General features: G+C 44.4%; 1 protein-coding gene across 1 annotated transcript in view; it reads left to right on the top strand.

The window, feature by feature from the left end:
• Positions 1–19,583, top strand: part of PLEKHM3 (pleckstrin homology domain containing M3) — a 223,345-nt gene extending 203,762 nt beyond the window's left edge. Inside the window, exon 8 of the mRNA XM_027565778.1 lies at positions 13,380–19,583. Coding sequence (XP_027421579.1) covers positions 13,380–13,557 — 178 coding nt within the window. The 3' untranslated portion in view covers positions 13,558–19,583. The remainder of the gene's footprint in view (positions 1–13,379) is intronic.
• Positions 19,584–27,719: the final 8,136 nt, after the last annotated feature.

Here is a 27,719-nt window from a genome sequence, read left to right as displayed (position 1 = left end):
TGTGGGAGACCTGGGTTCCATCCCCATCCAGCTTTTACTAATATGCAGAGTGGAAGTGAAATTTTCAAATAATGTTCTCACTGAATGAAAGGAGCTGCTAAAAAAAAAAGCATGTTTTTCATGCATTTTTCTCTCATTCAATGTTTTACGCATTATTAGATTATTTTTTCAACACGTTTGGTTCAAGCACACTAGGCTAAAACCTTATACATTATTGAATAGTTAAACCATGTTTTCTAATCTAATAAACATGTACACAGTCTATTAGTTTAACCCACCAAAAGTTAATACTTTTGTCACTGTATAAAGATAAAAATAAATAAATAACTGAGATGTTCAAAATGTCAAATATCTAAAGACTGAAAAAAAAGTCAGAATTGGTCCTTGATTACCTGATATGTTTATACTGCTGCATCTCTTTTTAAATAAAACTGAGAAGGCAATGGCACCCCACTCCAGTACTCTTGCTGGAAAACCCCATGGACGGAGGAGCCTGGTGGGCTGCAGTCCATGGGGTCGCTAGGGGTCGGACAACACTGAGCGACTTCACTTTCACTTTTCACTTTCATGCATTGGAGAAGGAAATGGCAACCCTCTCCAGTGTTCTTGCCTGGAGAATCCCAGGGACGGTGGAGCCTGGTGGGAGGCCGTCCATGGGGTCACACAGAGTCGGACACGACTGAAGTGACTTAGCAGCAGCAGCAACAACAACAAATAAAATTATAATATACATTTAATTGGTTGATGATATATATTTCAACTTTTTTCATTTCAGTTCAGTTCAGTTGCTGTTGTGTCCGACTTTACGACCCCATGAATTGCAGCATGCCAGGCCTCTCTGTCCATCACCAACTCCCGGAGTTCACTCAGACTCATGTCCATCGAGTCTGTGATGCCATCCAGCCATCTCATCCTCTGTCGTCCCCTTCTTCTCCTGCCCCTAATCCCTCCCAGCATCAGAGTCTTTTCCAATGAGTCAACTCTTCGCATGAGGTGGCCAAAGTTCTGGAGTTTCAGCTTTAGCATCATTCCTTCCAAAGAAATCCCAGGGCTGATCTCCTTCAGAATGGACTGGTTGGATCTCCTTGCAGTCCAAGGGACTCTCAAGAGTCTCCAACACCACAGTTCAAAAGCATCAATTCTTCGGTGTTCAGCCTTCTTCACAGTTTTTCATTTAAAAAAAACATAAAGATGGACAGCATTGAACTTAATAGAGTCAAGATAGAATCTTATAAGTCTTTGGGGAGTGGTGGTGGTTTAGTCGCTAAGTCGTGTCCAACTCTTGCAACCCCATGGATTGTAGCCTGCCAGGCTCCTCTGTCCATGGTATTCTCCAGGCAAGAATACTGGAGTGGGCTGCCACATCCTTCTCCAGGGGATCTTCCCGTCCCAGGGATTGAACCCAGGTCTCCTGCATTGCAGGCAGATTCTTTACCAACGGAGCTACGAGGGAAGCCCTCTTTAGATTGATTAACTCTTTAGATTATATTAATTATAATTAATTAGTTATGTTAATTATAACTCTTTAGATTAATTCTAAAGTTGTTTATTGAAGGGAGACTGTTTTTTACCAGATATCCGAATGTATTATAAAACAGTATACTGTTTGGACTTCCCTGGTGGTCCAGTGGCTAAGATTCTTCGCTCCCAGTGCAGGGGGCCCTCGTTTGATCCCTGGTCAGGGAACTAGATCCCAAGATGCTGCAACTAAGAGTTTGCATACTGCAACTAAAAATCTCACATGCTGTGACAAAGACTGAAAATCTCGAGTGCCACAACTAAGACCAAGCACAACCAAAAAATAAATTAAAATATTTTTTAAAATAAAATTAAAAAATAAAACAGTATAGTGTTCGCATAGGAAAATAAATCAGTGGAATAGGATTTCAGAAAGCATGGAGATAAATCCAAGTTATAAGGAAATTTAATGCACAATAAAGGTAGCACAGCAAATTAGTAACACAAAAATGGATCATTCCATAAAAGGAACTGGGAACCAGATAACCATTGGAGAAAGAAAAATAATGTTGGATTTTACCATAGTCCTTACGTCAAGATAAATTCCAAATGGATCAAATATGTTAATATATAAAACAAACAAAACAAAAACCCATAAAGTACTAGAAGAAAAGAAGGGTGAATATTTTATCATGTTAAAATGGGGAAGTTCTCTTTAAACTTGACACAAACCCAGAAGCCATGAAAGCGAAATGCTTTTAAATACATTTTTTAAAAGTTAAATGCCTAAAATTTTACAGATAAAAGCAAATGTAAACAGGAAACTTGGAGAGATATTACCACACATGTGACAAAGCATTAATTTCCTGAATATAAAAAAAGAAATCTATAAAAGTCATTAGGAAATGCAAAGGACACAAACCAATATACAGAAAAAATATGCAAATGGCCAATAAATATAAGAACAACTCCATTTTGTGATAAAAGCAAAATAAAATGAGATGCTTACTTATCAGCCATAGGAAAATATTAATAGACATGAAATGTAAAGTCCTATGTAAAAACAGTAATTAACCTCACTTCCTATTTCATTTTGCTAAGTCCATATTTTTGTTCTAAGTATTTAGAATGAAAAGTGAAAGTCACTCAGTCATGTCCAACTCTTTGTGACTCCATGGACTGTAGCCTGCTAGGCTTCTTGTCCGTGAAATTCTCCAGGCCAGAATACTGGAGTGGGTAGCTGTTTCCTTCTCCAGGGTATCTTCCTGACCCAGGGTTCAAACCCCAGGTCTCCCAAACTGCAGGTGGATTCTTTACCATCTGAGCCACCAGGGAACCCCAAGAATACATAGAATAGCTTTGTCTAATATATCAACTAGAGCAACTGCCTTTGGAAATGACTGGCCTAGAGCAGTTGTTTTTGAACTTTTTTATTCATCAGAATTCTCTGGAGGGCTGGTTAAAATAGAGTGACAAGCCCCACCCTGTAGTTTACAGTTCAGTAAGTCTGGCGTAGAACCCAATAATTTGCATATCTAACAAATTCTCTGGTGATGCTGGTTTGGCTAGTCCAGGGACCACACTTTGAGAACCATTGGCCTAGAACACATTGAGTATTCGAAAATAAAGTAATACTGTATTGTAAAAAATTGTATTGATGAGAAGAGACAAATAGGGAAATAAGTAATGACAAAACACTTTGGGTCTTTTATTTGAATGCCTTTCTCCTTTTAAATTTACATCATTTAACTTATTCCTAAGCAACTAATCATACTGTTTAAACTAGATTTACCTTCTGAACTTTTTTGCATTTTTCTAATGTACCCATGCTTGACAGTTTCTTTTATGTGTGTTCCATCAAGTGTCTTGAGGAACTGAAATGTAGTATGTTAAATACTAGTAAATCCCATCAGAATCTTGGTATCTATCTTTATAAATTATTGTTTCTTTTAAAGAGGTTTTACTTCAAACCTTGACAGTTAAATTTTTCAGTTTTACATTTTAAAGGTAGGCTGGTAAATTAAACAGCAGTCTATATACATAAGATAACTTCATATATATTTTTTTAAATCTGCATTAGCCTAATACTATTCTTATATTTACTGTCTTTATCTTAGATGTAGCAAGATATTTCTAAACATCTCTTGGACTCTTAGATATTTTGAACTACTTTAGAGGTTTTCACAGAAAGCCATTGCTCTTATTTATGGTTTTTTAATGGCTTCAATCGTGATATATCCTAGCTGTTCACAAAAATTGTAGAAAATTTTAAAATCCTCCTTCAGTTTACTTTTTCTAATATTAAAACAAGATTTTCCTGAAGTAATGGACATTTGTCTGTTGAGAATGATATTAGCTGCCAGGTGAACCATTTAAAAAAAAAACAAAAACTTAGAAGTGTCAGAAATTCCAGTTTTTCCCTATCTCCAAAAAGATATTTCATTCAGGTCAAATCTATTATGATTTTACATACGTGGAGTATTACCGAGAAGTCCTGTCACCACCTGCAAATTAGCAAGAAGCATTTATTAAGCATTAGCACTAAAGATAATGGTGAGTTACTGTCCCCAGTAGGGTAGCAAAATTAGCAAATGAATTAATTAACCCTTGTTTACATTCTATTTTCAAAGCCAAGATTTTCAGTAAAGCTCTTGTCAAAGGTATTAGCTGAGCTTGGGTTTACAAACTAAAAGTGCAAGACCTGTGAAAACCAAATGCTTTGTGGGCTGTAATCAGGGGGAAAACCTGCCTTAATTAACTTCAGGGATTAAAAGGTAAATACAAAGATCATTTCAGGGCATACCAATTGTTCTTCCCAGATTTGAGTCTTAGCAGGTATTTGGGGATATACTAAGTGACTTAAGGGCCATGTGGCTAGTACGTGGAGAGAGGGCTAGAATTAAGTCAGAAGACAGAAATCACTGCCAAAGTTGACCCACCATTTACTAGTTCTGGAACCAGAGAAGCCACCAGTTTATTTTATTATTTCATTTCATGTTTATCTATTTACTGACTGGCTTATTTAAAAAGGGCATACAACTAGGACAGCTATTTTAAGGATAATTTATGTAAAAATAGGGGCAAAGGGTCATATAGGTGTTGTCTGATTTAAATATCTAATTTGTGCATTTTACGATTCAGAACTACTGGGATAGCTTTACAAATTAGCACATAACTGCCTAAATCTGCCTGACATTTAGCCAAAGGCACTGGATCTTTGATCTTTTCTAGTCTCATAGAACTCCAATCAAACTATAGGGGATACCTTTTCACTACCCACCTCCCTACCCCTCCGCCAAAAAAAAAAAAATCACAGTTATCAACCCTAAATGTGATGGACCCAGATGCAGTTCATCCCTGCCCCCACTCTCCAAGGAGCCAGACCCTTTGTTGTCTCCCTCCCCCCTCCCACCTGCTTGGGGGGTGGGGGGGCGGGTCGAGAACCGAAGGGTACCTGGGGAATGGATTTCTGGTTATCCCAGCACAAGGCTTGCTCATTCATTCATTCAAAAGAATGAATCTATTAGATTGTATCATCTAGTTAAATCATATTTAATTCATTTGACCTTTGAATGTTTAGTAACATATTCTGTGTATTCTTCTAAACAGCATATATATAGCTATGTAAGTACATGCATAGCACACATACACACACACAGACAGACATGCTGGATATGATATTGGCTGGTTTCCTATTTAAGCAAATTATAAATTGTTTGCTGATATCCATTTACTGACTCAAGAACAGAAGGAAACACCAACCCCAAACATGAAAATAACCAGGCCCCAATAACTACCTCCCTTAGCTAAGAGATTTGAATAATCATCTTGGTTTCTGAGAAAAACCGATAATAACTAGTGACCCTGTGAGGCGTCTTACATAGCAGCCATACCCCAAACCACACACACATGCCTGATAATGTGCACTTACTCTGCGCCCCACCCTTTTCGTCGTGGGCTCCACTGAGTGGAAATCAGCCAGAGCTCACCCTGCTCTGTGGGCCTGTCTTTCCCTTGTCAGAGATCCAACCAAGCTAAGCCTGAATTTCAATCCTAGTGAAATATCTGAGGTCATTGCCTGAGCCAAAAATAAAAATGCAGCCAGGGAGGAACCCAACATGCACAGAGTAGAAGCATCTCGGTGACCTCAACCTGGGGCAGAGGCCTCTAGCGGCTTCCTGTGACCTCCCTGTGTGCAGCTAGAAGCTGGAAGGGCACAGACAAAGCCATCATCAGCCTGTCTCTAATTGGTTTCACATCATCAGCATTCCAGAACAGGAAACTCTCAGCAGCCAGAAATTCTTGCTTCTTTGCCATAGTATTCGAGAAGCAAGCCTTTTCCCCTGCACATATTTAGTTCTGTTAGTTTTGTCACAGGTGAGTTTTCTTGAATTTGATAGCTTGTAATAAGAACATCCTGTCTGTCCAATCTCTTGGCAATTGACTACTCAATTTCTAGGTTCTGGACCTCTCTTTCATTTGCTGTAGGTCAGTAAGCCAAGTTTTAGGGCTGTTTATAAGAAATCAACCCTGAATATTCATCAGGACTGATGCTGAAGCTGAAGCTCCAAACTTGAGCCCCTTGATGTGGAGAGCTGACTCATTGGAAAAGACCCTGATTCTGGGAAAGATTGAAGGCAAAAGGAGAAGGGGGCAGCTAAGGATGAGATGGTTAGATAGGATCACCGACTCAATGGACATGACTTTGAGTGACCAGGAGATAGTGAAGGACAAAGGAGCCTCTGCAGTCCATGGGCTTGGAAAGAGTCAGACACGACTTAGCGACTGAACAACAGTAGAGTCTCGTTTGATGATGCCTTTATTAAGACATAGAATGAGATTTCTGTTTCCTCTAGCTGGTGGAGATATTCCTCTGCCCCATTCCAAGGAAGGGGACCAATTTGCGAGGGGCGCACCAGTCATTAATGGTATTGACCCCTAGGGCTTCCGCAGACTCGAACCTTGAGTTACTCCTTTCTCCTCACACATCCTCTGGCATACACTGTACTGACCGGCACACGGTCCTCTCCAGTGTGGCTGTCCCAGTGTTTAAAACACAAAAGTAAGTACTTCTATGCAGGCTGGTGAATGACTCCTGCCTCTAGCCAGTCCTCACCCCCACAAAATAAAAACCCCGCAACATTTAACAATTCTGGGGATTTTTCTTGGGGAAAAGGGATGCTGATGAAGATTGAGAGAAAACTTAGAGAGAAGTCCTTAATGTTTAGTTGAAATTTTATTTGAAAGGGCAGGGTCAACTCTTTTGGCCAAATTCCTGATGATCAGAGCTGTATGTACTAGCACATATCAGCTATTTCATCACTTGACTAATGAATGCAAATAACATTTAAAATCTCACTCTTCACTTTAAGGCTCATCTCATGTTAAGGCTCATTCATTCCCAGCTTGTCAGTTTGAGATTTTTCTGAGAAGGGACCAGCAGGACTACATTCCCACTCATTCATCCACAGACTTGGGGCCATGGAAGTTTGGAAAGAAGAAGATAAAACCCAGAGTAGCTCTTTTTCCCCTGCACAAAATCTGCAGGTTGTAAGGAACCTTGCTGCTGCTAAGTCGCTTCAGTCATGTCCGACTCTGTGCGACCCCATGGACTGCAGCCTACCAGGCTTCTCTGTCCATGGGATTCTCCAGGCAGGAACACTGGAGTGGATTTTAAGGAACCTTAAATACCATCTAATCCAGCTTTCTCATAGCCTTCTGGGGAAAGTGAGGTTCTGAGATGAAGTAAGTTCTCCAAGATCCCAGTGATACTAGGGACAGGATTTCAGGATTACTCTCTCTCACTGTGCTCTCCCTTCTGCAGTAAGTGGCCTCACTGATATTTTACTGGTCTCCTTTCCATTGCAGAAGTCACTGAAACTGAACTGCTTCACAATTAGGTAAAAGAGATTTATTTTATGGGGCAAATAGAAAAGTATTTAGTTTTGGTTCTCTAGATGGCTTAGATAGGACTCAAAGAAGGAACACCACAGAGAAATACCTTGGAAGTTCTTGGCCAAAGAGGGGATAAATGTGGTGCAGGGTCAGTCACCAAGATGGCCTTTGGGGAGAATGGAAAAATCAAAGTGAGCTGATAGAAAGTTGAGGGTTGCTAGTCAATGCATGGACTTCCCTGGTAGTTCAGCTGGTAAAGAATCTGCCTGCAACACAGGAGACCCCAGTTCAATTCCTGGGTTGGGAAGTTCCGCTGGAAAAGGGATAGGCTACCCAGTCCAGTATTCTTGCCTAGAGAATCACCATGGACAGAGGAGCTTGGTGGGCCACAGTCCAGGGGGTTGCAAAGAGTTGGACACGACTGTGAGTGACGGAGCACAGCACAGCACAGTCAATACACAGAATTGTGCCATGGGTATGGACTTCTTAAATGATGGCCTAAACCAATTTTAGAAACCATAGGATGGTTAATGCTAAGTGAGTTTCAGCTATTTTAATCAAATGATTATTAAAATATATATTTGTGAAAATGATGTGAATAAACACACTACACTGGACCTTATTGGTTAATTTGATTGTAAAGTGAAAGTGAAGTCACTCAGTCGTGTCCCCATGGACTGTAGCCTACCAGGCTCCATGGGATTCTCCAGGCAGGAGTACTGGAGTGGGTTGCCACTGTAAGCCCACGGGAAATTCTTGCACATTCTACCTGGAGAGGGTGCTGTTTATGTACTCCCTGGGTACCCTCTCTATGATACCTTATCCAGACAGGTTGAGTCAATGGTTCTCAACCCAGAAGGTTTCCTCCCACTGCCTACCCTCCACCCCACCCCAGGGACATTTGGCAGTGCCTGGAGGCATTGACGGGAAGAGCAGGGTTTGCCACTAGCATCCGGTGGGCAGAGTCCAGAGATAACACTAAACATACTGTAGTGCTCAGAAGGTGGTGGTGGTGTCTCTGCTCAGTCGTGTCCAGCTCTTTGCGACCCTGTGGACTGTAGCCCACCAAGCTCCTCTGTCCGTGGGATTTCCCAGGCAAAAATACTGGAGTGGATTGCCATTTGCTCCTCCAGGGGATCTTTCAACCCAGGGTTCGAATCCATGTCTCTTGCGTCTCCTAAATTGGCAGATTCTTTACCACTAGCGCCACCTGGGAAGCCCACAGTGCTCGGAATAACACAAGAACCGTAAGTCCCAAGCATCACTAGCGCCAAGGTGAGATCCCTGGATTAGGTGAAGCAGTGAATGCTTTCAAGAAAAAATAGGAAAATCTATTGCGTGGCCCTGGTTATAGCAAGTATATGTCTATGCAGTCACATCCTCCATGACACGACACTGCAAAGGGAGGCTACACAGTCTTTGTTCTCCAGGGGCCACAGCAGAATCCAGAACACTGCTGACTGCTGGACTGGATGACTCAGAAATGAAGGTGCTGGCTTTCATTTGATGTATCACTGAGGAATGCCAAAGGGACGCTGCTCTTTCATTATCTGTAGCAATTTTCTGCCCAGACAAATACATTGGTAGCTATGCCTTATATAAAAGACATGTTCCTTAAAAGTTATGTTTAACTGTATTTTGTATTTTTAATACAGTTAAGAAATTCAGTAAAAACTAAGGGGTCAGTGAATCTTTTTAGCGTGAAAGGTTCTTTTTAGTAAAGTCCTATTCTCAGAGAATACCTATAATTAATACCTATATATTGCATTTTTAATGTAAATAAACATTACATTTAATGTAAGTAAACACTGCATACTACATTTTTACTACAGAGCTCATAACTCTTATGTGAGAGTCTCTCTTCCTCCTTCCTTCTCCTGCCCTTGTTCCTTTTCTGTAAAGGGAGGATCGGGGCAGGGGGTGGGGAGGGGGAATTTAACAGTACAATCTCTGAATTTGGGAACGTCATTGATAAGTCTATCCACTTATACAGGTCAAAAGATGCCTGCTGGGTTACAGATTGTTAAAAAAAAATAGGACTTGGTTCTATTTTGAAATCATTCATTTATTTATCTTACACTTTTTTTATTTTCCAGTTAGTGACCTTTGGCTAGAAAGAGCAGGTGTCCCTCCATCACCCCATGGGTGTTTGTTGCACCAGAAGTATCTGATAAGACTCAACCTCTCCACTCACAGTGGGGTGGGAGAGGGGTATCAGCAGAGACAGGGAGTGGTACTGAAGGAAACCAGCGGTTGTCTCCTTATCAGTCATTCCCTAGGGTAACATCCCTAGGTGTGTAAGTCACTGACTAACTCAGCAGGATCGAGGAGGCAGGAAGGAGGAAATTTATTAAAGTTATCATTCATCTCCCTTCAGTAGTAGGAGGTTACAGAGGTGTGACCCACTGAGGACAAGGCCACCGGAGAGGAGCCGGCCAGACAAGAGAGGCCCAAGGACACCTGCATTTGCCCTTCATTCCCCACCTGCACTCTTCCTGGGAAGGAGGGAGGGGTTGAGGCCAGAGAGATGATAATGATGACCTCACCATGGCAGCCTGGCAGCTCCAGGCAAGAAGGCAGGTGCCAGTGTCACCATGGGAGCTGGTGTACCCCCTTGCTTGCTCCTCAAACCACTTGCCATTTGACCGGCCCTTCCACATACATCCACCCGTTTTCGTCTGAGAACCCCACTGACTAGGAAGGAAGTCATTGTGAGTACCAAGAATATAAATTCCATGCCCAAGGTCACTCAAAGAAAGATTAGAGATTTGGACCCAAGGATTCTAACTTGAAGTCCCACATGTCCTTCCGTGATCACGCACTGCTCTCACTTAGATAAGCAGCCCTCGGGTACAAGCCTTGGCTGGGCTGCCAGGAGTCCTGGGTTCTAGTCTCTGCTCTGGCTTTCACTCGCTGTGTCCTCGTGAGACAACTACTACCCCACTTAGAACCTCAGGTTTCCTCTCTCTGAAATCACGGGGTTGATCAGAGTGCCCTCAGGTCACCACGGTGGCATAGGTGAAATCAGGCTGAAATGAAGACTTGCAGGAAGGCAGCAAGTAGCTGCTGACACTGGAGGAAGCCGCCTCAGCTGTGTTATTAAGTGTTAACCAGGTGCCAGGAACTGTGCAAACGCTGCATCTGTGATCTCATTTGAGCCACATAGCACCAGACGAGGTACATGTTAATGGAAACCCAACTTAGCAGATAAGGAAATTGAAGCTCAGGGAAGTGAAGTAACTTCCTCAAGGTCACTGTCTTAGTCAGCTTTGGCTGTTATAGAGAATACCACAGACTGGATTTATTTCTTACAGTGCTGGCAGCTGGAAGTCCCAGGTCAGGGTTCAGCAGGGCTTGGTTTCTGGCCAGAGCTCTCTTCCTGGTTTGCAGACGGCTGCCTTCCTGCCTCAGTCCTTGCATAGCCTCTCCTCCGAGTACAGACAGGGGAGGAGAAGGGGCTCTCTGTTATCCTTCTTGTTGTTGTTCAGTCACCCAGTCATGTCTGACTCTTTGTGACCCCATGGCCTGCAGCATGCCAGTCCTCCCTGTCCCTCACCATCTCCCGGAGTTGCCCAAGTTCATGTTTATCACATCGGTGATGCCATCTAGCCATCTCATCCTCTGACAGCCTCTTCTCCTCTGCCCTCAATCTTTCCCAGCATCAGGGACTTTTCCAGTGAGTCATCTGTTCGCATCAGATGACCAAAATACTGGAGCTTCAGCTTCAGCATCAGTCCTTCCAGTGAGTATTTAGGGTTGATTTCCATTAAGATTGACTGGTTTGATCTCCTTGCTATCCAGGGGATTTTCAGGAGTCTTCTGCAGCACAACAGTTCAAAGGCATCAATTCTTTGGCCTTCTGCCTTCTTTACAGTCTAGCTCTCACAACTGTACGTGACCACTGGGAAGACCATAGCCTTGACTATATGGACCTTTGTTGGCAGAGTGATGTCTCTGCTTTTCAGCACACTGTCTAGGTTTGTCGTCACTTTCCTGCCAAGAAGCAGTTCATGGCTGAAGTCACCATCCACAGTGATTTTAGAACCCAAAGAAAGGAAATCTGTCACTACTTCCACCATTTCCCCCTCTATTTGCCATGAAGTAATGGGGCCGGATGCCATGATCTTAGTTTTTTTTAATATTTAGTCTTAAGTTGGCTCTTTCACTCTCACCGTTCACCCTCATCAAGAGGCTCTTTTAGTTCCTCTTTAGTTCTCTTCTTATGAAGACACAAATCATATCAGATCAGGACGTATCTTTATGATTCCAGTGAACCTAAATTACTTCCTGAGGACCCCATCTCCAAATACAGATACATTGGAGGTTGAGGCATCAGCATAGGAATTTGGGGGGCACACAGTTCCATCCATGGCAGTCCTATAGGCTGAATGTGATCTGAAGATAGATTGGCATTAGGCCATCTTACCCTGCCTGCACTACTAACCACTGCTATGCAGTATTTAGACCAGATAGCTGAGCTGGAGGTAGAGACCACTGGGTACAGTGAAGCTTCTGTCTTTTAATCTGTAGATACAGATAGATACAGATTTAAGATAGATACAGATACAGATTTAAGCTGGTAGATACAGCCCCTCCCCACACACTAGTGCCTCTCCCGCTAAGTCCCTGCCTTCTCTCCTGGGTACCAGAGTGGGTGGGAAGATCCTCCTTTGACCAAACTTTCTGAATCCTGAGCCAATAGCAGGCCAGGGAGTGGTGCTCCAAAGACCATCTCACACCCAGGTCTGAAACTCAAAGAAAAGTAGGAGGCATAAGGCTGAGCCCTGAGGACTGGCTCCTTCACAGCCATCATTGAACCTGCATGGACACTGTCGGTGGAGCAAAATCACACAGGCCCAGTTCCCTGGGCTCCTGGGATGAGGTCCTAGGTTGTCACTCACGTGAGGAAGGATGAGAACTTAATCCCCACTGGTAAGCCACCCAATGGAGCAGCTATAGTTGTGCTAGTCAGTTGAAAGTGAGAAAACTGTTACTCAGTCATGTCTGACTCTTTGCAACCTCATGGACTGTAGCCTGCCAGGCTCCTCTGTCCATGGAATTCTCCAGGCAAGAATACTGGAGTGGGTAGCCATGCCCTCCTCCAGGGGATCTTCCTGACCCAGGGATTGAACCCAGGTCTCCTGCATTGCAGGCATCTTTACCATCTAAGCCACTAGGGAAGCTTGTCAGTTACTCATTATTAAAGGCTTTGCAGTAAAAACAAGCCATTTAGACTCCTACAGGCTTCCACCAAGCCAAACAACATCATCCACCTGGAATGTCTCCTCTCTATAAATTACAGCATTTGTGTGTTTTTTGTTTTTCTTAAAAAACAAGATCTCTCCCCCACTCTCTCATGCTTTACTGTTCCCACGTGTGTTATGAAGCTAGCTATAGAAAGGTTTGAGGGAGTTTCTAATTTAAAAAAACAAAACTCAAAAGAGCAACAGACCACAGTCTATCATTCAGAAATTGAAAGTATGCCATTTTGACACTTTGCAAAGTGTCAAATAAAGGTAGGGAGTGACAGGGAACCGCTTGGCTCTTGTTAGCGGAAGTGAGGAGCCACATTTTCACAGCTGTGACACGGGGGCTGTCACTGGTGTTGGGAGTGTTTTCAGTTGGCAGGGCACTCCACTCTTATTTTCTGTCACTTCACCCTAGAGTCACTACCCCCACTTCTTTCTCAGTCAAGCTAACACATGGAGCTTCTAGAGCTCTGTCGATTGTAACCATGATCACAAAATCGCTAACTGACTGCTGACTCCCCTTCACCCAGAAAACATAAGCCTGTCCCTAGGTAGTTCTAATCAGAAAAAAAAAAAAAAAAAAAACCCACATGTTTTTCAAATGAAATTCAACTTTGAGTCTTTTGGAAAAGGAAAGAACCCACTTCTATGAGTCACGTCTCTTTGAGGGGTCAGGAATAAAAGGCTGTGACCTGAGCTGTGCAGAGGTCTGGACTTCCAGCCTCCTGCCCTGCTCACTTCAACCTTACTCATCATCTCCGTGGTTGGCTCTTGCAGGTGTGAAAGCTGTGGAGCTGTTTTCCATGCTGAATGCAAAGAGAAGTCTGTCCCCTGCCCGCGATGTGTCCGCCGAGAGCTGCAGATGAAGCAGAAGTCTTTCTGGCGGAGGTTGAACATGGATGAGAGCCTGGAGGAGGCTTGCAACATGTTTGAGCTGTCCTACCAGAACACCTGACTCAGCAGGAGTCCAAGGCCGGGCGGTGACCTCTCAACCATCCATCAGCCCCAGTGGCTTCCAAACTAGACAGTTAGACCCCTCTGGGGGAAGTTAATGTCTCATCCTCAGCTAGATATATATATTTATAAATGTACATGCACACATACCTATACGTCCTGTACGTATGTTCAGTATAAGTCATTGTCTTAAAGGTCCATGGAGCTTTGTGGCTCAAGAGGTTACCAATAGCGGGATTACACTTAGCCATGAATTTCAGCTGCTTTGCCCCCAAGCCAAACATGGTTTACACACAAGGCTGTATAGTTCAGACATTGTGGGCTCTCAGGAGCTATTTATTACACAAGACATAGGAGAAAGCATTTTCTCCAGAAGAGTGCTTTGAGTTATTTTTGTGTTATTTATTTTTAGCCTTCACAGAGGATGAGGTAACTGAGGCAAGCACCCATCATCAAGTTTCATAAGAAAAGCTTCAAAACACAGCAGTGACTCCTGGATCCTTCCAGGAGCCCATGTCCCAGCTCCCACCTCCGTGTCTTCACAAAGGCTGGGATCCCCTAAGCTGAGTTAAACAGCTTGGAAATCAGGAGTGCAGGCTCCCTCTGACAGAAAGCGTGTGTCCTTAATTTATTAGAGGAGCTAAATTGTTCTGAAGTTAATCTCAGAAAGCATTTTTTCCTGACAAGAGACCTCAGTAACCTACATGTTGTCCATCTGTTTGCTGGTACGAATCCCAACACCCGCCCAGAGACATGACCGTATTTGCCAGGCTGGAAACATGGCTCTGAAGAGCAGTTTTCCAGGAGTTCCAGGGGTGACAGGATGATTTTTTTTTTTTTTTAAATTGGCTGGAGGAAATTGCTTAAGATTGTTAAATACATCAGTGTGTAGACCAGGAGGTCGGGTGTAGAGTCCACACATTCCAAGACAGGATCTGCAGTTTTCTTTTCACAGAATCCTGTGTGGGGAGTTCCCACCTATTCATTACACTTTATTTATTTTTATTGTTCTTCATTGCCCTTTCACTCCTACCTTTCATTTGTCAATGTCACCACGTCTGCTTTCATACTTTCTTAATTGTTTTGAAAAATCAGAGCACCTTGGAACTTCACAGTACCAACTTTAGACTATGAAGAAAATACCAAACTGACAAATATAATTAAGGAATTAAATCTAATATTATTTAAATATATATATATATATACACGCACATGCATCATTGCCACCGTGAAGTGAGATGCAAAGTGCTAAGCTAATAAGGAATGAGAATGAGAGTGAGTTGCTCAGGCACTTGGCAGGGGGGTATTCTCCCTCTGCAGCACCCTCTTAGCACAGTGGCCACGGTGACCAAAATGGCAGATAGCTGGGCACCAGAAAGCATGGCTCCCATTCCTTCCACCTTAACTCTTTCTAGAATCAAAAAATAAGCTTATATTTAAGCAATTCTCAGTAGGTTATATGAGAAGATTCTTACCGTTCCTCTAAGCAGATGCCTTCAAAGCCTCCATGGTTTAGTAGCTACACTCCTAGCAGGACCTAGAGAACCAGTGTTCACACAGCCCATGGGACATTTAACCCCACTGCTCCTTTTCCCACACCTGGCTCCCTCCAATCCCAGCTCATGATGCTTCTGTTCATTTGGAGATGTGACATTTCAGACTCACTTCTGTGCAGACTGTTGGGTATGAGCATTTCACCTCTCAACCCACACCCATTCCTTTGGCCCCAGACCACACATTTCAACGTTAATAGCTCAGCACCACTCATGCATTTATCTTCTGATTATACAGTAGCTGTAGCCAAGGCATGAAAACTTATTAAAAGGCCGGGGCCCCATTCATGAGACGCCTTACGGTACCTTTTACTTTTAGAAAAACAAGTTGACTCCCTCTCCCCGCCCCACCCCACTCTATAGAAACTGTTACACACAAAAGAAAAAGGGTGGAAAATCTCAAACAAGCGCTGGCAAACAGGCAAACAAATTTGATCATCTCCCCTTTCCTCTTCCCCTTCGTGAAATACAGTATTTATATATTCCAGCCTCAGAGAAGATAGCAAAACGTGATCTTTCACAAGAGAATTACAGACCCGCTTATTATAAAACAGATGTGCTCCGATGGCAAAGTGCCTTCTCCCTCCGCCCCCAGCTCCCTGTCACTGTAGCTTACTTCTGCCTTCGCCGTAATTAATGTATCTGTGACTCCAACTGTCAGCAAGGCCATCCCTAGCACACTGCAATTGGAGACCCAGAGTACAGGGCCATCTCCTCCCTTCTAGCACGTTGGCTGCATGTACAGAATTTCCTGTCCTGTCTCACAGGCCCCAGGGTCAGACCCACTGAGAGTCGGCTTGATACTCTGGGTCTGTGCTCCCAAGGCCTTGGCTTTTACCAGGGTTGTTTCGAGGCCCAGCAGAATAGTGGCAATCCCTGTGAACCTCTAAGGAGAACTTCCCACCCACATTGTTGCTTATTTTCGAAAGGGAAAAAAAATGATAAATGTGCTATCACCATCAGCTACCAGAGCTGGAAGCATACCCCAGCAGCCCATTTCCCTCCTCTTTGTGGAGCCCCGACAGCCTGGCCGGTGCCAGCCGCAGGCCTACATGACACACTCAGCCACCAACCCCCAAACATGAACGGACAGGGCAGAGCTGGCTTAGCAGTTGGGTCTGCCACGAAAATTCAAATTTGCTGTTTTCAACCCAGGATACCTTAGCGCACACCTGAACGCCCTTACTGTTTTCGACCCTAACAAATTACTTGGTGCACTGTAGGTAATTGTTCCACTACTTAGAAACTGTCGAAACGAAAGCAAATCTGTGGATTACCACCTCCTTAAGACCTAAGCTAATACCTGCTTTCCCTCATAGTCCATTTTTCATCCCATATTAAATATCTTGTACATAAAGCCCAGGAGAAAATGGCCCATTAATCTCCTAGGGCTGGCAGCCAACTTCAGGGAACCTCTTTTCTCTTGAAAGGCCCCTTCCCTGGTGTATCACTTGAGGAAATCCCTCCTCACCGTGCCAGAAACTCGATTGTGGGACAGTCCAAGCCTGGTGAAATGCTGGCATCTCACCCTGCAGTAAAAAAGCCGGTTCCTAAAATAGACCTCAGTTTGCACCGCAGCAGGAAGGCCGCAAAGTACTTAAAAAGCAGTCAACTGGGATGGGAGTCATGTTCTTTCCAGGGTGGCTCTTTCTCCAAGTTGAAAGCTCTGTATGTGAAAGCCACATAAAACTCCCATCTTCCCCCTTTGCCTCATTGCCTTTTCAGGGGACGGTATTATGGTCGTCTTCATGATCATTGTGCTTAAGAGTAATCTCTCTAGGAGCTTTAATATTTGATGAGCTGAGAAGGCAATCGCTTTTGGATTCTTCCAGACTAGGCCTCCACCAAGAAGGGAATATCGCTAGGACTTGGGATTTGTGGTTTCCAGCCAACCCAGTGGTGTCCTTCAGACCCCTGCTGAGGGACTGTGCCTGGCTTCCTTCTGGCTGCACGGAGGCCACCATTGCTAAGCTACAGCGAGTCCCCTTGCATGGGGTCCAGCGTCTGTTTTTGTCTGTTTTTGTCTGTGCATCTGTACACACTGCACACCGACACTGGATAGTTTCTTCCCATGCCTTCTCGAAAAGGCATGACTTCCAAACCTGTGGCTTTGTCTCTACCCATGAGCCAGAAAGGGCCACACGTAAATCGTTGCATCAGGGTAGGACTTGTGTGAAGCCGAACTGAGCATTTTCTGCAAACAGAGGCATGATCTGAGGAAGCCAAGATACACTCGGCTCCTAATTTAGGGTTAAGCCAACGCTGCTGTTGCTGTGTGGGGGCAGTGTTCCTCACCTCCACTGACAGGCTGCTCTTGACTGAAGTAACTAGACTGTGAAGTAAATCTTCAGCTCCTGATTCTAATACTGCCTGGAGTCAACACAAGGTGATTTTCTTTTTTATTTTTTTTACTTCCCCCAGTAAAGAGAGGTAAGTGCAGTTCCCCCCGCCCCCTTATTTGCTTGAGGTTCCTGTCTTACTACTTTTCTTCCTCTAAGACAATGTGAGAAAAGTAGAGAGTTGGGGCAAAACGAAGTGAACGTGCCCTCGTTGGCCTGAACTGAGTTGTTGGAACCACTCTCTGTTTTCCCTTCCCTGGTCCTTGCCAACACCTGGGCATTAAAAACAGCTCTGAGTGTTGTGTCCTCTGCACTGTTCTTCCAATCCTCAGTCTAGTAGAACTCACTGCCCTACTTCACTACTTGAACCCAGTGACAGGTGAACAAGCCCTGCTCAGCTCATCTAAACAGACAAATGGGATTTCTATCATGGGAAACAGTGTTTCAACAGTGAAGTACCAGTACCCCAAGCCATTGTCAAAAGTCACTGACAAAAGTCAAAAGAAAAGTGTGGAACACCGTCTCAAGCACACCCACAGTCGTCAGGGCTTTTATTTTAAATGGGCTCCAAGGGATCATGCAATAGAGCCCTTTCCTCCTGCAGTGGCCTCCAAGGTAATGGAAGGCACTGTTAACCCCGAGTGAAGAGACAGCTGCTGTTTTGTTTGGATTTTCCCTGTAGAGAGAGACGCCCTCTTGTTAGGAAGGTCTGCAGTGAAGCCAGTTGTTACCCAGGTAGAAGATTCAGGCGCTTATGGCAACTCTTAGCACAATAAGATACCCTCCTAGGCCACTGAGCTGCAGACCAGCCTCTCTTCCCTTCCCTTGACCTTCCTTGCCGCAGTTCTGAGCCCAGGTTCAGGCCTGGTAAACTGGCTGGTGGACCTCTGGGGCTCATGGCTCCTCACACTGACCATCGTATTCATGTCTTTTTCCCCATAGGAGTGCCTTACAGTACTGCCTCGTGCTTCTAGTCTAGACTAGCAGACCCACTTGAAGCCTGCAGGGTCCTTTGCCTCAATATGGATCACCTTGCTTCTTCCCTGCTGGCTGCTCTCGACACAGGCACGCTCGGAGCCCACATATTCCATGCACATGCCAGACCTTCCACCTTCATTTAACCTGGTGCCTTAACCTCATGAGTACAAGGGTTCCTGTTGGAAGCACATTGTCAGAGCAGACTAGTGGAAACACTCCTTGGCGCCATTGACACTTACCCAGGAAACACAAAAAACACAACCACATAATGTTTTGACTCTGTTTTATGCTGTTTCTCAAATTACTCCTTTTGCTTGCTTGCTTGCTTTCCATGAACCAAACTCAGGGGAATGTCATGATGTCAAGGCCAATGGGTAGAGAAATTATACTGGTTATTTAGATTCCAATCTGTAAAGTCAGTGAACTTAGCCTTTTTCAGGTGAAAAAAATTACCCAAACACAAGGATTTTCTTTTCCTTTACTGTATAAAGGGTTTCTTTTATTTTGCCACCTGTCTTCCAAGTGGGAAGTGAGAGGCCTCTTGGATGATTGTAGTGAAGGCATTTCTATATGGCGAGGGCAGTCCAACAAGCTATTACATTAGGCTTTCACCACCAGAGGCTTAGGTTCTGATTTGGTCACCTCTCAGGATCCTATTGTGAGTAGCCTATCCTAGAACATTCAAGGGGGGGAAAAAATCTATCTTTAGAGAACAGTAAAAAGAGAGGAAATGTGTAGGTTGTAAATGAAGAGTATCGAACGTGGGGTGCGGAAGTCTTTGCACAACTTGTTCTTAACGCTCCTGGGTCAGATAGATGTCATTTTCCCTTATTTCTGTTCATGCTGTACAGAACTGTCTAAAACTTGGGGCTTGGGCTATTACTCTGTCACTCTGTGTTGAGCTATTTGTAATATCTACTGTAACTTATATATGTATTGTTTTTGTTTTCTGGATTTTATTGCCTTTTGTTTGGGCATAAGTTATCCATAGTTTTGTTTACATCATTTTTTAAAATATCAATAACTGTAATAATAAAAAAAAGAAACTGTGTTGTGGACAAGACCCCTAGTTTTTACAGTCATCTGTCATATAATTTAAGTGCACCAGTTCCTGATGTATAAAGTTATCTCTCTCTCAATAAACAATGCAGAAAGTACTTTCTCCTCTCATAACAACTCCATTCAAATGCTGTTTTTGCGGGGGTGGTGAAAGCCCAAGATGAGTGCTGGATGTTAATTCAAAGTCAAGATTTAAACTTTATTGAAAGTGAGCTACTGGGACCTTGAAATAGTTCTTAAGATTTTTACTTTTTTTTTTTTAACTGTAGTTGGTTTACAATGTCAGTTTCAGGTATACAGCAAAATGATTCAGATATATAGATATATAAAATAGCTCTTAATATTAATCTTACAGACTTCATTTTTTCCTGATTTCTTCAACCTCAATATTCTCATCAGCCCTTCCTATGCTTATGAAAAATATAATTAAACTTTGAAAAAATTGCAAATGTGGTGCTCTAGGCCTCATTGGCCGAAACAGACCATGATTTCTTTCTCATCTGAGACAAACCCACCCCAGCTCCCACACGGAGCATCTATCCCAGCTTTTCCCCAAGCTTTCATCACCACTGCACTCTCCAAATTAGAGAAGCAAGTGCCAGATGGTAGGCAAGGCCACTGGTCATTCCCGAAGACCATGAAGACCATACTTTGAGAGCAAAGAGTGAAAGTAGAGAGGACTTATCTCTGTGAGGACAGCAGCCCTCTGGGAGCCGAGAGGTGATGGAAAATATCTACATGACCTTCCCCAGGGCTGGCCCTCATGGCCACAAAAAAGACCACGGGCACAACTATCCACTCGGAACCTTTCAAAAGCCCCATTGAAGTTCACCTACTCAAAGACATTGAAGAGACCAGAAAAGGTGCTTCTGGTTAAACATTTACCGCAGGTGGACTCTGAGCCTCACTCTCTAGGACACACCTAAACAAGTTCATGCCCAGCTCCCCCTCCTCCACCCCCAGGAAAGCCACTGGAGCTCATGCCCATTCTGTCCAAGGAACAACTGGACCTCATCTTCACGAGCAACCTGCCACAATCCACAATAAAAAGAAACAAGTTAATGTTTCACTGAACCAAACTAGACAGTGCAGCCAGAGCCCCGATTCCTGTGATTTACAGGACGGGTTAGCCTTCCCCCAGTGGCAGCAAACCTGAGTGACTGGATAACTGCAGGAAGTTTTCGCATTATCACAAGTCATTTCCAAAGGGTGGAAAGAGACACCATTCTGTTCCTCTCTCCCCACCCTCAGGAGATGTGATTGGAATCTCCCTGAATCGTTTCCAGTCCTGTCCTTTGATGAAGCCACTAGATGATGACTTTAATCGGCGGTTCCCACAGGAGTAACACAAAAATACTCAGGATCCCGTTGCAGACAACTGAGTCCGAATCTTTCTGGATGGGGCCTGAGTATTTGTATTTTTTTTAAAGTTCCCTGGGTGAGCCCTGTGCGTCCTAAAAGTTAAAACCCACTAGACTGAATGAACAGAGAAGGCAATGGCACCCCACTCCAGTACTCTTGCCTGGAAAATCCCATGGATGGAGGAGCCTGGTAGGCTGCAGTCCATGGGATCGCTAAGAGTCAGACACAACTGAGGGACTTCACTTTCACTTTTCACTTTCATGCATTGGAGAAGGAAATGGCAACCCTCTCCAGTGTTCTTGCCTGGGGAATCCCAGGGACCGGGGAGCCTGGTGGGCTGCCGTCTCTGGGGTCGCACAGAGTCTGACAGGACTGAAGCGACTTAGCAGCAGCAGCAGACTGAATGAAACAAGTTTCCCTGAAATAGCCAAGTGCTTGGGATACTGGAAGTCCACAGTGGGAAAGATGTCAAAGGTATGTAGCGGGACTGAGCTGTCTTAGTTGCCCTCCAGCTCACAGCTATTGTCTCCCTTCCTCCCAACAGACACCGAACAGGCCCAGTACTTTGGAACCTGCTGCTCATAGATTGCCATTGTTTTCATAAAACCTGAACTTTATACCCTCTTCATTTTCTTCCGGGGTGTGGTTAGTGTCTATTTATCCAGTATATACCACTGCCAGACAGCCGGGTGAATAGAAGTCATGGCCACAGGTGACTAAGCTGGCCTACAAAGACAGTCCTGTACCCTTCCCTTCGTATTTTCATTCCTCCTCATTATGCTGCAATTGTCCTCAAATGTATGCATGTGACAGTCTGCGCCCAGGTCAGGCCCACCTGACAAACATGAAACTTATCACTCCAGACAGTGTTGTTTAAATGGAAACTCACTAGGTGCTTCTTCCCCAGCAAGGCCTCGGAGATTCGGAAAAACCTGAGCCGTGTCTAGATTTGCCTTGGCTTCGTGGAAAAACTATAGACTTTAATTTAACCACAGTCACTCTGAATCCAGGCATCTATTGAACAGACAGTCTTTAAGCTCTCCTGCCAGTTGCTGCTGCTTCTGCTAAGTCGCTTCAGTTGTGTCCCACTCTGTGCAACCCCATAGACGGCAGCCCACCAGGCTCCTCCATCCCTGGGATTCTCCAGGCAAGAACACTGGAGTGGGTTGCCATTTCCTTCTCCAATGCATGAAAGTGAAAAGTGAAAGTGAAGTCGCTCAGTCGTGCCCAACTCTTAGCGACCCCATGGACTGTAGCCCACCAGGCTCCTCTGTCCATGGGATTTTCCAGGCAAGAGTACTGGAGTGGGGTGCCATTGCCTTCTCCACCTGCCAGTTGCAGGTGAATGGAAAGTTAGTTCTTCCCCCTCCTCCTTTTATGAAGTCAGTAACTTTGATGATGACAAATATTCCTCATTGATGGAGCACTTGTACAAATGGTTCAGTCTTATAAAAGATGTGATCTGCTCCATTCCCACAGTGCTTACCAGAGGGGGAACCTCCACAGCAAAGACTTTATTGAGAATCATTGTAGAAAGACAGTGTTTCCAAAGGGCAAGGATGCAAGTAGAAATGAACTTGGGACTTGTTCTAAAGCAACATCCTTAAAAATTACATTATTGACTTGAGTGGGGCCAGGTTGTGTGGGGGGGGGGGGGGGCGGTGTTTAAAGTGGATTTTTATTACTGTATTGGATTCTGATTGGAGTAGAGGATTCCTTCCCCAAGAGAACAATGGCCCCTGGTACATAATACTCAGGAAGCCCAAGGCAAAACCCACACAGCAGATTCATTTATCCTCCCTTGTTTGTATCTATTCCTTCATAGCTTGGACAGAAAGGTCCAGCAGGAAGAACAAACTGTTACCACAGCTGAGCATACAGAAATTCTGATTTATGTGCAATGACTTACAATTTACCTGGACAATCAGGAAATTCATAATAACCCCCTCGCCCCCCACTCTATCTCATATTCCTCCATTAAGAGCTATTGGTTTTAAGCCAATCAGTTCAAGTTCATGGGTTCATACAGTATTTCAGATCCTGCCATACAATCTCAGGCAGCTGTTGGTCTGGGGGAAATTCCTCCAGCTTTTATCCAATCCCTTCCAGACAGCCTGATATGAGAATCACTTTCCGTGGCTTCTGTGCTCTCTCAGGACGGTCTGTTGTTCTGAAGCTGAAGAGCCGCTATTAGCACCATCATTTTTTCAAATGAACATTGAGCTAAATTATCTCAAATATATAAAAGGAACATCTCTCACTGTGTTATGGAAAATTGCCTTCCAGATTACAAGACTATACAAAGCACATATTAATTTGGGGCCCAAGGACATCCAAATTGCCTTAGCTTCCGCGCTGTATTGTGATGGCACACTCTTAATAATGCCGGGTTCCAAGGAGACCACAAGGTGCACGCTGTTAGGAAAATAAACCAGAATCTTTCTCCATTAGGATCACTGCACGCATACTCAAGCCCAGCTGGAGGTATTTTGCTCTGAGATTCAAGCCTTTTGCAGAGGAAATAAATTCCAATTGCACAGGCAGGGAAGTGAATGTGAATTCTAAACTGGGCCAAGCTCCCCAGATGGCTTGCTCACTGCTGCCCAGGAGTGAGGCCACCAAGGAAGCAGCCACTGCAGCCCCAGTGCCCAGAGGAGATGTCTAATGATAGACATCTCAGGAAATACCTCTTGCTCATGCAAGTTCAATTCCACACCAAGGGGAAGGGGGACAGCAGAGGCCTGGCACTGACTGATGGAGTTTGCCAAGTGCCAGTACTTGTGGCAAACGTATATCAAAATCAACATGTGGTCCAACAACCAGCAAGTCCTTGGAACTAGCTCTGCCCACACTGGCCCCAAACCTGTCCCCCCGGAACCCCAATAGTCAGCTCATATGCAGCCCACCATGGGGATATTTGGAGATAATAATAAACTTTTTTAAAAATAAAAATTATTCGATGTTTGCCTTGTTTGTTCCACCTACGCTTGTTTTTCTTCTTCTTTTTTTGAGAAAATATCACAGAGCCAATCTCAGACATAGTGATATTTCATGCTGATGTGCTTTAGCACACATCTACAAAAGATGTTTATTTTTCTTCTATGGAGTCACAATGCCATTACACACTGAACAAAAGTAGTAATAATTTCTTGTTATCATCTGCTGCTCGATCCCAAATCAAATTTATCTCATGGTCCCCCAAATACCTTGTTTTGTTTTGTTTGTTCTGACGGTAAAGCTTTTACAAAATCAGGTGGTCCTCCTGAAGGCTTGACACACTGTAAGGGCTACAGTCCCATTCCAGCTTCCATTTCTCCTTCTTTAGGGAGCAGAGGTCCCAGTCTCTTCGGAGGACAGTACCCCCTGCCCTATTCATGCCACCCCATGCAGCCAGGAGACAAGAACACACAAGAGTGAGCACTGCCAGGGTGCATCATCCTCAACCTCTCCATTCAGAAAGCTGCACCAAAGCTGGAGGGAAAGTTGCCTTTAATTGAGAAAAGGGGGCATTTCAGGAGTCTGCTGCACCCCTGACATGACGATAGTGACTTACCAATGGATGCTGAATACCTGACTAACTAAAAGGACTAGCTCAAGAAACAGGGTTGGTTCCTAGAGAACTGAGTGGAGACAGAACCCTTTATTTGCAGGGAGGCAGTTTCCCCCAGTGCAGAGGGTCCTGTCTGTTCCCTGGCACCATGTTGGGACCCAAGGCACTAGCTCCTGAGCCAACACGTTGGGGGTCCCCGGGGGTGGGTTCCTCAACTTCTTACCCATCCACCAAGATGTCCTCACCAAAAGGACTTTAGAATTAAAATCCTCTTTATTCAATTCTTCCACTGGAGGAGCATTTCACTTTAAAGTATACAATATTCATGACATAAAATTAAGAGGCACAAAAATTGATGAGAAAAGAACTCTCCAAGACGTCTTCCCAAATAAAAGACTCTATCTAGATATTTTCTAAAGCATGTCATTGTTTGCGGTGTTGTTAGTTGGGCATATCACTGATCATCTTATTTTTTAAATTAGATATAAATCACTGTTTGATTAAGACTTTTTTTTAAAGTAGGAAAGAATCTAAGATTATTTCTCGTTATGGTCAAAGCTGTGACAAACCTAGACAGCATATTAAAAAGCATAGGCATCACTTTGCCAACAAAGGTCCATATAGTCAAAGCTATGGTTTTTCCAGTGGTAATGTATGGGTGTGAGAATTGGACCATAAAGAAGGCTGAGCACCAAAGAATTGATGCTTTTGAACTGTGGTGCTGGAGAAGGCTCTTGAGAGTCCCTTGGACTGCAAGATCAAACCAATCAATCCTAAAGGAAATCAACCCTAAATATTCATTGGAAGAACCCAAGCTGAGGCTGCAATACTTTGGCCACCTGATGCAAAGAGCTGACTCTTTGGAAAAGACCCTGATGCTGGTAAAGATTGAAGGCAGGACAAATAAGGGACAACAGAGGATGAGATGGTTGTATGGCATCATCAATTCAATGAGCATGAATTTGAGCAAACTTCAGGAGATGGTGAAGGACAGGGGAGCCAGATGTGCTGCAGGCCATGGGGTCACAAAGAGCCAGACACAACTTAATGACTGAACAACAACAACAATGGCCAAAACTTTTCACCCTTAATTCCTCCTTAATAAAACTTCTGATCTCACACCACAAAAACAACCAACAACAATAACAAAACCAGAGATAATGGCAGGAATGGAATCCCTGATGCAATGTGAACATTATGCGGGAACTAGAGCAGCCCTTCTCAAACTGTGGTCCCCAGACCAGCTTCACAACATCAGCTGGGGATGTATTAGAAGTGCACATTCTCAGTTCATTCATGACTGGGGTACATGGGGACAGGAGGGGACACCTGTATTTTAACAGTTTCCCCCACAGGGGATCCTGATGTAGCTTGAAGTCTGAGACCCACAAGCACACAAAGAATGTCTGCTAGTGAGAGCCCTCCCTGCCGCCCTCTTTGGTCAACAAACCTTTTGGAGGCCTCCCGTATGTCAAGTGTTCTGTTAGATGCTGGAGCACAGCCTCCCTGCCTCCTCACCCCCAACCCGAAATGTACATAGAGTGAATGGAGAGAGGTGCTCCCTGAAGCCAAGAGGGCAGTGTTTACCAGTGCTGTTATTGCAACTGTTAGATTCCTGGCTCCTCAGCTATGATGCTCGGTGACATCGGGCAAGTCGTTATCTCCTTCTCTCTGGGGATAATAATAGTCATCAGGTTATGGGGCTGTGGTGAGATTTCAGTGAAATAATGCAGACAAGACATTTAGCACCGGACCTGACACACAGAAAGAGAGGAGAGGCATCCAGGGTATAGGGGAAGAGCGTGGACAGCATGTGGGTCCATATCACCGGGCCAGGAAAGTTTCCAGGAGTGGGTCCTTTTGAGGCTGGTCTGGGAAGGTGGCTCATTCTGTGTACAGCCGGGCTGTGAGCTGGAACCCAGTGGCTCTGAGGCTCTTGCTGGCTCCAGGGGCTGGGGTCCTGAGATTTGGGGGGCTTCTCCAGCAGGCCCTGTGGGCTCAACAGCACTATTTGGTTATCATTCTGTTCTTGTTTACCATTTTGCTCAGCTCCCCCTTCCCGACCATTTTAAAAGTCAGAATCACCTTCTGCAGCTTCTGGAGTATATGAACACCTTATCCAGGTGGCTCAGTGGTAAAGAATCTGCCTGCAATGCAGGAGACTCAGGTTCGATCCTGGGTCAGGAAGATGCCCCTGGAAAAGGAAACGGCAACCCACTCCAATATTCTTGCCTGGGAAATCCCATGGACAGAGGAGTCTGGCGGGCTATAGTCCACGGGGTCACAGCAGAGTCGGACATGACTGACTGACTGACTAAACAAAAACAACAAACCTACCACCATCCAATAAATGGAAGCCTTCTCCCTCGCTGGCTTCCCCTTCTTGAGAAATGTGGTTGAATCGAGGACTTTACCACTCACCAACCTCAGCACTTGCCTCTCAACTATCCTGTCCGGTATTCCTCTCAGAACCTTTTCTCACCAACCTCCCCCACTTTTGCATCAGTTTGCAGAAACACAGAAATGTTGGATGTGCAGGTCGACTGATTCAAGTTTCCCTTCCCAAAGGGTTCTTCCGCATGACGCTCACCATGCCTCACCTTGGTTCCCTTCCACTCCCTCTCCCCCTGAAGCGGGTCAAGGACCCTGAAGTTGTTTGTGGCATAGTCTGTACTTTTTTTTTTTTTTTCAAAATAATTCTTTTCTCCTTTGTTTTTATTTTTAATTGAGAAGGCCCAGCACAAACACCAGCACTGTGCCCCCTCTGTGGGTCTCTTCCCCCTCTCCATCAGGAACCTGGGCCTCCCGTCCTCACTCCCGTCCCTTTATTTCAGTGGCCGGCTGATTGGAAAAGAGCGGCCCCCCTCTTCCTCCCCAACCCCACAATTGTCGCCGCCAATTAGTGCATTGTTAGGACACACAATGGCGTTACTGTAGCCAGTGGAATGGGCGGCCTTTGTGCTTCTCCAGCCGGCCGTGGGGGCAGTCAAGTTTCATTTAGAGACTTAAAACACAACGCCAGAAGAAAAACGCTATCAGAAAAGCAAAAAGGAAAAACAGAGAAAGAAAAAAAAAAAAAAAAAACAGGAGGAAAGAAAAAGAAGGAAAGGGAGGGAAAAAGATGATGATGAAGATGAAGGAGAAGAAGGCAGGCAGTAAAAAATGTTGAAAAGGAAAAGAAAAAAAAACCTGCTATTCAGGGGTTAGCCCCAACTCATGAAAAGATCCAAGTGGTCTCCACACACTGAAGCCCCCCTCAGAACACAAAAAAGGGCTTGGGCTTAACAGTAATTAGTGGTCTGATTGTGCTTGGAACACTGTG

This window comes from Bos indicus x Bos taurus, chromosome 2, assembly GCF_003369695.1.
Source record: "Bos indicus x Bos taurus breed Angus x Brahman F1 hybrid chromosome 2, Bos_hybrid_MaternalHap_v2.0, whole genome shotgun sequence".
Lineage (NCBI taxonomy): Eukaryota > Metazoa > Chordata > Mammalia > Artiodactyla > Bovidae > Bos > Bos indicus x Bos taurus.
Note: the sequence above shows the minus strand (reverse complement) of the source record. Positions and strands in the feature narration are given on the sequence as shown.